Source organism: Eurypyga helias, unplaced genomic scaffold (genome assembly GCF_000690775.1).
Source record: "Eurypyga helias isolate BGI_N326 unplaced genomic scaffold, ASM69077v1 scaffold7855, whole genome shotgun sequence".
NCBI classification, from domain to species: domain Eukaryota; kingdom Metazoa; phylum Chordata; class Aves; order Eurypygiformes; family Eurypygidae; genus Eurypyga; species Eurypyga helias.
Window position 1 is genome coordinate 31,359 of NW_010249459.1, and position 13,065 is coordinate 44,423.

Consider the following 13,065-nt stretch of genomic DNA (forward strand, 5'->3'; position numbering starts at 1 on the left):
AAGAATCCACCACCAGTACGTACTTGTGTTATGCATGCTCCTGTAAAAGCAACAATTACTGCTACTACATTGACAGTAAGCTGGAACTGAAGAAATTTGGAGATGCTGTCGTACACGTTTCGTCCCCACATAACTGCTTTAACAATACTTGTGAAGTTGTCATCTGTAAGGATAATATCAGAAGCTTCTTTAGCTACGTCTGTTCCAGCAATACCCTGGCAGAAAAAGAAAGAACGTTATGAAATATAAGAGGATGCACTGATTTATATAATAGAAGCTATTATTACATTCCTGGCCAGCATTCACCTTCACGCACCTTTTCTGAAGGAGTATTTTAACCTACGTAGCTAAAGTTCTACTCAAGCATGGGAAGAAAATGGTAATGTTGCCTTTAAAATAAAGACTTTTGTTAACAATCCTCAGGTTGACAATAAACGACACTGCCCAAAGAAGTGTTACTGAGCCCTGTTCAAGTCAAAGGCCACCAGATGGTGCAGCACCACAGTTCAGTCATGTCCGAAGGAGTCTGCTCTGTGGATTCCAGCGGCAGGACAAAGCGTGTGCTCCTAACACGGCAGAACGATACACGTTACCAAAAATCTTTTGCAGAAGAGCACTGGCATAAACAGTAGATTACGCAATGTCACTGCACATGACATTACAATGCAATATGACAAGGCTCTTAAGTTTTAAGCAACTTTAGTCTCCTACAGTATCCAAACAGTTGAGTGCTGTGCAATACCTACTTCAAGGGTATCTATTTTGCTTTCAGCATTTCAAAAACTCAAATAGCAAATTCAATGATCCTTATTCTTAACACATTATTTCGCCGAGAAAATGAGTCACCTGCACAGCTATGTGCACACCTTAAAAGGTACCTTTAAATATCATACAGTAGATGGTGTATTTTATGTGCTATTTAGATAAGCAGCGAGACAAATCAGTTTCTTACGCACATGAACATAGACAGCAACTGCAGGAAACATTTAAGTTCTGGAAGATGAAAATAAAATCTGCCCCTGGCTGTGCCAACTACAGCAGCAATACAATAGCAGAAAACAGACACTTGTTAAAAGAAGACTGTTACAGTCTAGCAAACATTACATGGGTAGCTGTCAAATTACTAAGTTACGCTTTTGAAAATGCTCCTAGAGAGTGACCAAAAGCTCCTCCTCTTCCCGTTTTTTCCTTCAAGGTTAGCATCTGCATGTGGTGTAGGAGTGTGGTCTTCGTTTTGTCCCTTTTAAAAACTCATTGTTAAGCTTTTAAGACTGAAGTGTTCTACCAACACCAAACCGTACCTTTTCAGTTTAAGGCTGAGAAGGGATCTTGAGGTAAGAGTAAGACTAAGAAATCTATCTTACAGTCTCTTTAAAGAGACGGAAGAAAGCTGAAGTGTACATATTTAAGGTACGAGTCTATCTAGTATTAGCACTTAGAGGCAAGACTTGTTTGGCTACCATTTGAAAGGGTTGTTGAGAATTTAAATTGAGAAAGCAGAGTAATCTAAGGAACCATCCAGACAAATGAAGATCCTAGATTATCATGAAGTGCTGTTACTTCGGTTGTACTAGAGATGTCTTAGTACAGCCTCCAAAGCCTGCTTAAACATCTACTGGCAGTCTCTCTTGTTATAGTCTCCCTGTTCCCATGCATCGTTAACTGACAAGCAGATGAAGCAGCTCATTCCATACTGTGTATAAGCTTTACTCAAAGTCAACACAGTATGCTATTTACCGCCTAAAGTCATTTTGCCTTATATTGAAACAGATCTCATTTCAAGAGTCTTCTCTGTCAGTGATTCTGCTCCTACCTTTTGCCACAAACCTTTGTGTGAAAAGGTTTTGATTTGCAAGTGACTGGGGATATGTGTTTTTAAAGTTTTATTCAATGGCAAATGTCACAAGGAATTTTTCTAACAAATAAAAACATGGTTAATTTGGAAGACTAAGGAAGGAGGAAAGATTAGTTTTAAGTATGAGAGATACTGACTCCTTCTCTGGAGATATTCAAAACCTGCCTGGACATGTTCCTATGCAATCTGCTCTAGATGAACCTGCCCTGGCAGGGGGGTTGGACTAGATCTCCAGAGGTCCCTTCCAACCCCTACCACTCTGAATCTGTGACTCCATTAACTTTGTACAGTAGGCTCATGAAACAAGCAAGGTTGTTTAATCTTCTTTTAAGTAACTTGATAAATTATTTTATTAAAATAGGTCTCCAAAATACTGTAGATTAAAAGAAAAGTTACCATAGCAAATCCAACATCTGCCTTTTTCAGAGCTGGACCGTCATTGGTACCATCACCAGTTACTGCTACAACTTGCCTCTGTTCAAAGACGGTGCTGTCAATTATACCTAAAATAAAATGATATCTCAGTGTTAAGGGTTCAAAATTGACAACACAGCACCGATTAAACCTGAAAGAGAAACCCAGTTTGTCTTCCTGGGTCAAAAAGCCCTAACAAATTTCATAACAGATACTCTAGTTGGCTGCATTTCTCAAGCAGAAAATAAAATCGGTTGGCAAACAAAGACAACCTCACTGGCATTTCCCAGTGCTCAGTCCTAGATTTTTTTTTTTTCTAGCAGCAGAAAAAATAAACTAGCTTTACTTAGAAGCTCAGATGGTTTTTACTTACCTTTTACTAGAGTGTGTTTGTCAGTGGGAGAAGATCTTGCAAGAACACGAAGCTTTGGCCAAATTTTATCTATTCGCTCTTGCTCTATCTGCAAAAAGAGCATTGGTTATATTTCACAGTTAGACTTAGAATGTCTGCTGATCTACTTTACCTAGTCAGCATGCTTACCTCTCCTTTTTCGTTGCGTATTCTCCTGTTAAAGTCTTTGCCCTCTAAACACAGGAAGTCTTCACCAGGATTCAGAATGCCACATTTCAGTGCAATAGCACGAGCAGTGTTGATGTTATCGCCAGTGACCATACGTACAGTTATGCCTGCTCGTTGGCACTTTCTTATTGCATCAGGTACCTGTAAGCCAAAAATAAGCCAAAACCCACCCACACCCCACAGGCTCAGTGACTGTACATTAGCTGAATAAATCTAGACACATGAGTAAAAGGAACGTTTTTGGCTCAATCCAGGAAAACTCTTATTTTAAAACCAAGATTGTTTTTATGGAACATTTAAAAGAAATTAAGTAGAGCTTAGCACAATTCTTTTCCTAAAAATCACACAAATGGCAATTCTGGCAAATGGTCTTTGTTATGTCATATCCTGTGCTCTGCCCCCTTCATTTTTCAAATATTAAAGTATTCCAAAATACCACAGAAATCCTCACAACCTATTAAGCTGTAGGATTCATAGGTAGTGGCTTTTCATTTATGATTATGTGAAATAAACCACAGCTCATGCTCCACTACTTCACCCATGACTTTTAGTACGAAGTGATAGTGCAGATCAGACTGGAGTTCCACTTACATGTGGCAAAAAAGCTTCCACTATTGAAAAATACCACCCTCCTTAGACCTCGAGCACAAGCTGGACTCCTTAGCTCAGTTCCCAGGTGACAAACAGTCTTCTCCATTATTCCCCATAAGGAGCTGGCAACAAGTGCAGTGGCTAATATTATCCTAAACAATACTTCTATTATTCCAAGTGTTAAAAAAATGACAAGTTGTTTCATCTACTGAGACCCTGCACAGTAAGCGCCTTAAGTCATTAGTTTGTACGGAGCTTTAGTAACACAGCATAAGTGACATTAAGAAGTTTTAATCTGCTTTTATAGCTCCATTAACTTTCCCCCAGAAATTAGATTTTCATTTATCAACCATGCTTGAGGCTTATAGTAGCAATTCGGTTTCTTGTACTCTCTTCATGACAAACAACACGAATCAAGATCCATCGTAACAGAATCAGTGCAGTTTAATCAGCTGCCCTACCTCAGGTCTCACAGGATCTTCAATCCCAACAACAGCAATGCATGTCAGGCCAGTAACAATATCATTTTCATTGTCCCATTCCGGCTCAGGTTCCCCTGCTGGGAAGTCCCTGAATGCCAGGCAGATGGTCCTCAGCCCTTCAGAAGCCATTGGCTCAATTACGGTTTTCACAATGTCATCACGGTCCCTGGGTCTAAATACCTTTGGTTCTCCATTAGCACTCAGGATTTTGAAGCACCTGAAAAGGAAGGTTTAAAGAGTTAGCCCATTTTAACCACAAGTTCGGCCCATTCAATCCCTTATTAGTCAACTCCGTAACTTTCCACAAGCTTTGTTTTCACTAGACCCACGCACAGAAAAATGCAAGCAGCAGCACCTCTGAGGTAATCGTCTCCATGAGCACTTAACCTCTTCCCGACTGCTACACGCCCTACCTGTGAAACGTTAACTCAGCTAGTCATCCTATGATGAAAATAATGCCCGACGAATTTAGGACACAAACATTCCTTACCTCCCAGAAGTATCTGTTTCTCCATTGTATGTAAACAGACTGGTGTCTGCGCTGGTTGAGTCAGTCAACCCCGTTTCAGTTTCAACAAAATCATCCCACCTTGTTAACAGTTCCACAAGCCTGAGTAGCACAGTACCTTCCAGCACAGGCACGTGGTGGTAAGCACTAAACTTACAGCACTAAAAGCCAACTCTGGGACTGATATCCCTCAAGGTGGTAAGGTTTGCTTACTTAAATCTGATTTAAAGGTTTGTGTAAGAGACTAGATTCAACACTATGTACTCTAGCATTTCAACACATGCTTTTTTACTTAGGTTTCTTCATTCCAAAGACGCCACTGCTTTCACAGACAGCATACATCCTTTACCAACAGTGTTGCCATGAATCTAACACTTCCAAATATTCTGAATAATAAGTTTAGTCGTTTATCTGCGTCCTTAGCAAAGTTTTGCCATAAAGAACATCATAAGCATTTGTTTTATAAATCAGTACTAACAGGGCACTGACAAAACAAGAATTTCACTTCTTCAAAACTCTCAAGTGCTAATATGACAGTATCATGCTAACGTGACTACTGTTACATTTAAGTGTTTAGTCCAAGGGCATAGGGAATTCCCAGGTGCAATACATGTAAAAAAGTTTCCACTTCAGCCAGCAAATGAGAATTAAGCACTCCCTTAAAGCTTCATAGTATTCATCATAACTGAAATTTTAAGTCTATCTGAAATTCCTGATTTGGGTTATCTGTTCAAATGTCAGCAGCTGCTAAGGACCTCTCACTTTACCTGCAGTCATAGGGTAAATTCAAAGCGTTCCAAGACGACTAAATGGAAGCCAATAAGCTTTACGTAAAGATTTCATTGAAACTCACTTCAAAAGATTTGACTTGATAGTAAGGAAAGAAGAATAAAAACTGCTCTGCTTGAAAACGTTTGCTGCATGTCTTCTACGCGTACTGGTGACTCACTTGTGTTTTATAAATATTCACATTTAAGCTCTCAGTGCTCAAGAATAGTCACACATGCTACAGATACTGAGCAGAACAACTAACAAACCAGGTTACAAGCTCTGAGATCAATTTCTGGCACTGCATAGTTGGTGAGCAGAGAGTTGCTCATGATACTTTTTCCTGGTCGGTGGATACCGTGAAGTAGTTTTGGAATTACAACTATTCCAACAGTATCCAAATCAGTCTAGGTTTTCTTGGTTTTTGCCAAACGCCCTTATTATTTATTTTCTTATCTCAGTTATGAAGCCAAGTGGACCACATGAGTCTGAGCTAAATGAGTTTAGCAACTTCTGCAGTTCGGTTGCTCAATAAGATAAGGACAAAACACCTCTGAAAGTAGAAGTAATGCAAATATAGGCATACTTATTCACTGGTGAGACTTGGCTTAAAATCTAGCTATGAAAATATTCACATCTAAACCTAAGTTCCATATCAAGAGCCCTTTAAAGGCTTTTTGTTGTCAGCACTAAGTTGAGAAGAAGGAAGATCTAATCTTTTTTCTTCAGTGCATTAGTACTTTCCTAGATAACAATTTAGGGGGCTAATAGCAAGCAAAAAGGTAAACTGAACTGATGAACATAATCCATGCACTGCACAGAATAGAAATAGCCTGGTGTTAGAAGCAAGACCAGACTGGCTACAGCTGCTGTTCCTAAAGAACATGATGCATACATGCCTGACTTGTCTCCTCACCTAGTTCGGAGTTACCACAGCCTTCTTCACACCGAAATCTTTGTCCCAGAGGTGACTAATCTCTCGCTAGTAGTCTACTCTCATTCTAATAAATCCTCTATAGATGGGCAGATGGATAAGGAAGCAATTTGCTTTGTCACATTAAAAACCCTCAAGTTTCTTTAAATGGAGGTTGAACTTGGCCAATAAAGTGATCATCTTGGACAACAACTTTTGAAGTCTTTTGAAGCTAGAAGTAATGACTTTTCAAAGGCACAAGTCCTTCCTGGAATTTAGGCATACCAGCCGTTGGGACTTCACTGGAAGACAGGTAAGCATTTTGACTGACCGCACCTAAAACTAAAATAGTTTAGCTAGAAAATAGACAAATTCATAGATGCTTTCCTGTATCAGAGCAGAGTTCGCAAGTTAAAATTAATCACGACCAGCTCTTACAGGGGTCGGGGCTAGGATGGGAGAATGAAAAGTAGTTCTGAAATGCTAATTGCCCACGTTACTGTAGGAAGTCAAACAATTGAGGGAGACAAGCTGGGAAGCTGGCTGCAGTCGCAAGGGTGTAGGAGTGCTGTACCTGTCTGTGAACAGGGCAGCAGAAATATTCGCCAGACTATGGCACAGTGTTGTTTAGCACTTCAGTCTCCTCACCAATCTCAACACTTAGCCAAAATTTAAGTGCTGAATTACAGTAGTAGTTGTTCTTACTTTTTAAGAACTATCTCGGAGGCACCTTTACTGAATATCCGGAAACTGCCATCAGAGTTTTTTAACACAGTACTCATAGATTTTCTAACAGAGTTGAAGGTGTACACTTTGTACAAATCCTCTTCTGGTATCTCATTTCTTACATCCTGATAATCACGTTTTAAATCCAAAAGCAATCCCAGCAAGGCACATTCAGTTTTATTTCCAACGTGACGTGGTAGGCCACCTTCTTTTTCAGGAGGCTGCAAGAAGAACAAAGAACCTTTACTGATGATGAGGTTAACTTACAAACCACTGAAGTACCAAAGCATTTAGAAAACAAGGAACCTAAGGCCACGCTTAGCTCTAAGATGGGGAAGTTTCACTTTCGTAATGATTGCTCCATAAATTACTCTTGAGTCATGAGCCAAAGTGATACTGCTGGCTTTTGTAACTTTTGTAACTAACAACTTCTGTACTTGCTCTAGATCTTCCAGTCCCTTTCTCAGACTCAAAAATGACCCATTACATTTGTATCAAATCTCGACATGACCCTTCCAAAAAGCATTTTCCTCAAAATATCTTTCTGATCAAGTAGATGTTCTCCCTGCGTAATTATTTTGCATTTTAAAAGTACAGATAAATTTACTTAAACTGATTTAAGCAAGCTAACTGGCATTATATCTGCTAAATTGAAGTATCATCTTCTGTAGTAACTCCTCCCCAATGACTCAGACTACGATCACATCACCTGTTAGCCTTCCACTGAACAAACTAAGTATTTAAGCTTCTTAAGTCCCACTACAAGTTCCGTTTTCCAGGCCATGCCCTATTTAACTGGAGAGAGAGTTCAGAAACAAGTTTCCAACCCTTTAATACCAGAACAAGTTTCTTGTCTCAGCAGTGTGGAATATGCATGTACTAGTGCTATAAGTAAAGGAGTATTTCTCTCAAGATACTTCCGGGCTTATGTAACTGTAACAGTGCAGTGTAGTTCATAGCAAAAAAGGCAGAAGCACTTACTCAGCACGACATGTCTCCAGCAGCTAGAGCTGAACTGTATTACTCGTAAGTCGGTGATGCATTTTCATCGTTCAGAGCTGCAAGATCCTGTATTTGGCTGTCCTGAATACTCACACTCAAAATGCTCACTTTAATGTGCAGTTTAAGATGTTCAGTTCTGGGCTCCCCAGTCCAAGAGACATGGACATCCAGGAGCAAGTCCAGACATAGCCCACAAAGATAAAGGGACTGGAGCACCTGACATATGAGAAGAGGCTAAGAGAGCTGGGAGTGTTCAGCCAGGAGAAGAAAAGGTTCTGGGGAAGAAACTTATCAATATGTATAATGGGGCTGGTGGACCAATGGTAAAGACTGCCAAGACGGACTTCTTACGAGTGCCCAGTGAGAGAACAGACAACGGATACAAACAGCAACTCTTGAAATTCCATTTGAACATAAGGAAACACCTTTTTATTCTGTGGGTGGCCAAATACATGGCCAGGTTACCCAGAGATTGCAGAGTCTCCACTCTGTACGATCCTTAAAACCTGACTGGATAGAGCCCTGAGCAATATGCTCTGGCTAACCCTGCTTCGAGCAGACCAGAGGATCTCAAAAGGTGTCTTTCAGCCCTCTTTAATTCTGTAAAACATATTAACTCTGACTGTACTGGATGTAATTTCATTAAAATTGTAGTAGTAAAGGACCTGGTCAGTTTACATGCTGCTACTAAAGTTCCGTAGAAAACAGACTGCAAAACTCCCCACATGCTATACCTCACTAGAATTTCAGACTTGTTGCAGAGAAGTTGGTAGTGGTGATCTTTATGTGCCGGCTTAAGTACTGCTACTGAGAAAATTCTTGCAGAGGTACCGTCTTTATTGGCTGAAAAGTAGCTTTTGGACTGGGGTTTTACTGCTGTTCCTGTACAAAGCATTCATAGTGGAGGCTTCTACTAAATCTTGAAGTGCTACTTTATTTAATTCTTAAAGCTAAATGCTATATTATATTCTTTAAGGCAGTAAAAATAGTAAGTTATGCAACATGTTGGAATAACTACAGCAAGGTAGCAATGTCTGGAGCTACAGGAAATGATGGACATAAAAGCATTAAATAGCTAGTATTTAAAATGTTTAACAGTCCATTACTCTTTTTATTTCAATATGTTTTGGAAGTCTCAAAAAAGGTAAGAGCAGAGATGTTAGAATTCTAAAGCCTACAAAATCATGCAACAATATTTGGAATGAAAATCCACTCAAATGCTCATCTGTACTTGTGTTTTCCCATTACATTCGAGCTAATGTTAATGCTTCTCTTACATGACATGTTCACTTTGAAGTAGCACTCAAACTGAGCCAAGACACTCTTTGAATAAGGTAAATAGCCCCACATATAAAAACAAATTTAGACACGACTGTGGACTTAAAGGAAGTTATCTTCCTGAGAATGTATCTTTGAAATGTCAGTTCAAAGCCTACCTAAATTATCAGTTCTAACTGAAATAAGCTTTTTTTTTGATGTTTATTCTCAAACGAATGGTTGAGCAATTTACAGCAGGTACGAAACAGCTTACACTGCATTTTGCCACACACTTCACTGCCTACTATGTGGCCACCAGACAATTAGCACCTTTTGAGGAATTTGTTTAGTTACCTTGATTAGAATGAAGAAATCCACTTACCAGTATTTTGGAAGTATAAGCACAATTAACAGAAATTCCTGTCACAAGGTAAGCCATAGTTTTCTCTGGAATAGCCTCTGGTTCTGGAATTTTTTTATAATGTTTTTCGTTGATGTAGGCTTGGACCACTGTCATTCTGTTCATGGTCAGCGTTCCCGTTTTATCTGAGCAAATAGCTGTGGCATTGCCCATTGTTTCACATGCATCCAGATGTCTCACCAAGTTATTGTCTTTCATCATTTTCTAAGGAAATAAAAGCAGTCAACAGCTATCCAAGACCATTGCTTCACATTTCAGAAATTCTCATTTGGAGTGGCCAGTATTACACAGCTGTTTCAGAAGACATTCACCTTTATCTGGCATCTTACTGAGGAAGAATGCCACATTCTGTAAAGATTCTTGAAGACTATTATGTCACAATAAACTTCATTTTGAACAAGGTTCATAAATACCATCTTAATCTCCTGTATCTGCATGTCACACTGACAGCTGATACTATTCAGACTGTTAGGAGCAAATAGTTTATGGTGACAGAAATAGAGGAGAGGTACAGACTGAGCTTTACCAGATACAGCATTAAAAGAAGTCTTTCTGCTTACAAGAAAGATCAAGTAAATAACATTACAGACTTATCCGAACACCAGATGACACATATTTCAAAGACGCTAGAGTCAGACTTAAAAACAAATACAAACTGGGAGCCTAATGTTTCAGCTAAAATAGTGAGGATTACACAAGTTTCATAAGTAAAGAATTTAGAACTATATTTGACCTAAGAGGTTTGGACAGTATTTTAACCTGGAAGAGGCAGAGTAACCTCAAATGACAATATTAAGGCCATCTCCAGGAAGTGCTGTAAGTTAAGCTGTACAACACAGCATAAACAGCCACTGTCTTTACAATCAGATTTTCAGATTGATAACCAGTCCCAGCACGTTGAAGCAATAAGACAATTAAGAAAGTGAAGAGCATGAGTTAAAAAACATGCCGTATAATAACTAGAAAGATATATGTTCCACATTATTCAGCCCCCAAGGATAATCAGTCTGGAAACTTTTGTAGCAGTTGGGTAGTTCAGGTTTACAGAGGAGTTTGTTATTTAAACTCTAACACATCTCTATTATAAACAAACGCTGCAAAGTTAAGAGCTAAACCCACTCATCTTTAGTTGGTAACAACAGGCTGTCACCATTCACCTAAGTGTGTATTCAGAGATCAAGAGAAATACTGCAGCAGATTTCTTGGGCAGTTCAGGGAAACAAGAAAAGCTTCTCCCCAGTCAGTTATGTCAACTGAGATTTTACAGCTGATGAATACACCCACCTACCTTTAAAATCTGTTCACCACCTACCCACTTACCTTAACAGAGTAAGCCAGCGATATAGTGACTGCAAGTGGAAGGCCTTCTGGTACTGCCACCACCAAGACTGTAACTCCAATAATGAAGAACTTCACAAAATATTGAATATAAATTGGTGTACATTCAGCAAGCCAAGGTCTCTTCTGAACCCAGAAGGTATCAATTACAAAATACAACACAAGGATAATGACTGTGATTGCAGACATCAACAAACCTTGTTAAAAAGAGAATAAACAGTTTTCAGAAATCATCTCAAATCATTTTCAGAAGGTATCTCAAATATTTGGCAAATACAGACTGTGGATAAGTCAAGTGCAAATACTTCTGCCTAGAAGTTAGTTTATAACAACATGTTAAACAAGCACGTCAGGAAACACTGATGTAGTTCTCAAAAGGTGTTCCAACTGTCAATGCAAGTATTTCCTCACATATTTCACCTAGAAACTTCTAAATTTTTTATTTTCTCCCTTCCCATTTCACTGAGAAGTGTGGATCTAATTATGAACAGGAGAGACCAATATGTAAAGGCAATTGACTAAGCAGAATAAAACCTGAAACAATTCAGCAGGCCTTCAACGATGGTACTGCTGACTTATTCACTAGAGAAAGCTGCTGACAGCCCACACCCTGCTTCCTGCTGAAAGCAGCTAAGCATAGTGGTTAATGACCTGGGAGTAACTGGGAAGACAAATCAGAACTGCCGTTAGCAAGCTGAGTGGCACACTTAAAGACAACACATGAGAACAGTGCAGCAAAAGGGACCTGTCTGGAATAAAGGAACAGAAGTCACTGAAGTGTCAGCGCTTTTCAGAAAGAGGATTTAGCGTGTGCACTGTCCTAAAGCAGCAGGACAGAAAAATGCATGCAAGACGTAGATGAGCATTAAGGATATGTGGGGAATTACAATGGGTCAAAAGGTGTATAAAGGAAAACAAGAGCTCTTACTTATGAAAAATATGAAAAAGTTGTGTGTCAAGAACAGTATTTTACACTAAACATACCACAGAAGCTTTATTCAACATTTGTCAGTACAAGTTTCTCCAAAAAATTAACACTGTTATACATAACTATGGAGTGCTAAAGCTAAATCGCTTTTGTCTTCACACCGTAACAGTCTTATGACACAGATGCTGAAGTCAGCGCTTTCTGAGCTGTGGGCTGAGCTACAAGACTTCCAGAAGTTCCTTCTAGCCTAAATCTTTCAACAATTTTACATGGACTAAAATAAATCCTGCAATACTTGAATTAAACCTCTAAATACTAAATAATATAGTCTAAAACTTACGCTGCATTTCATTGTTGTTTTAGTCTAGTTTACTTTCAAGAAGCAACAATTTACCAACTGTTTTGACAAGACAGCTGAATATCAGCTGACAGAAGAGGAACACAAGCTAAAGGATAGTAGAAAGTCAATTAAAAAGTTACATAACAGCAAGGCATATGTGAAGTGGAAATTCCTAAGCCTCTGGAAGTACCAGAGATAACCTGGACAACCCTACCACATCTTCCAAGACTTCACTCAATGTATGGTTCTCTAGTACATCACTAAATGCCACATCTTATCTAAAAAGATTTTTCATAACAGTTGTCCAGCATTATGAAGTTGGAATTTTCGCTCCCAGGACCTGGCACTCTAAAGCCTGAATCTACTTAAATGAAGGAAAAAATAAAAAAGCCATCCACATGACACGGTTTGAGAAGCCATCAGCCCATCCAGACACAATGGCATACTTGTATGCATTAGAATTCTGCACTTAGAATAAGTAAACCAGTCAAGGCTAGCGACTCAGGTTATCCCCTCGGAAACTATGCGCGTTCCAGCTTTATTCAGATGTGTGACATCAGCATAAGGAGGGCACCGATACATCATACCTGCTTTGCCAATCTGAACGGCGAGCTTTGTAAGTTTGCCTTGGAGAACAGACTTTTCTTTCTTTGGCAAATTTGATCTCTTCTTGTCTTTCTCATCTCCATCCCCACCATCCTCACTCTTCAGTGGTTGCATTTCCATGGCTGCACCATCCTGAGCTTTAGCTAGAAGTTAAGATCAAACTAAGTTTAGCCACTGGGGAGTCCCCGAAATCAGTAACACCAGGTTCCACTAAAAAGCAGTACTGCATAGTACCTCGTACCCAGAGATACAGGTGGTGTCATGGCCCAGGTGCTGGCAGCAGGGGAGCCACAGCCCACAGATAAGACAGTGGTGGGGCAGGTTGTACCCTGCTTC

At 39.5% G+C, this 13,065-nt stretch overlaps 1 protein-coding gene across 7 annotated transcripts in view; it reads right to left on the reverse strand.

Annotated features, from left to right (window-relative positions):
* The window catches only part of ATP2B1 (ATPase, Ca++ transporting, plasma membrane 1), a 34,612-nt gene that overhangs the window by 10,871 nt on the left and 10,676 nt on the right, over positions 1 to 13,065 (reverse strand). For all 7 annotated transcript variants that reach the window (XM_010151360.1, XM_010151365.1, XM_010151362.1 and 4 more), the window contains 9 exons: positions 12,711 to 12,872; positions 10,838 to 11,052; positions 9,479 to 9,721; positions 6,817 to 7,058; positions 3,902 to 4,139; positions 2,811 to 2,990; positions 2,643 to 2,730; positions 2,252 to 2,358; positions 24 to 215 (listed from right to left, as the gene is read on the reverse strand). In XM_010151360.1, the coding sequence (XP_010149662.1) occupies positions 24 to 215; positions 2,252 to 2,358; positions 2,643 to 2,730; positions 2,811 to 2,990; positions 3,902 to 4,139; positions 6,817 to 7,058; positions 9,479 to 9,721; positions 10,838 to 11,052; positions 12,711 to 12,872 (1,667 nt within the window). The remainder of the gene's footprint in view (positions 1 to 23; positions 216 to 2,251; positions 2,359 to 2,642; positions 2,731 to 2,810; positions 2,991 to 3,901; positions 4,140 to 6,816; positions 7,059 to 9,478; positions 9,722 to 10,837; positions 11,053 to 12,710; positions 12,873 to 13,065) is intronic.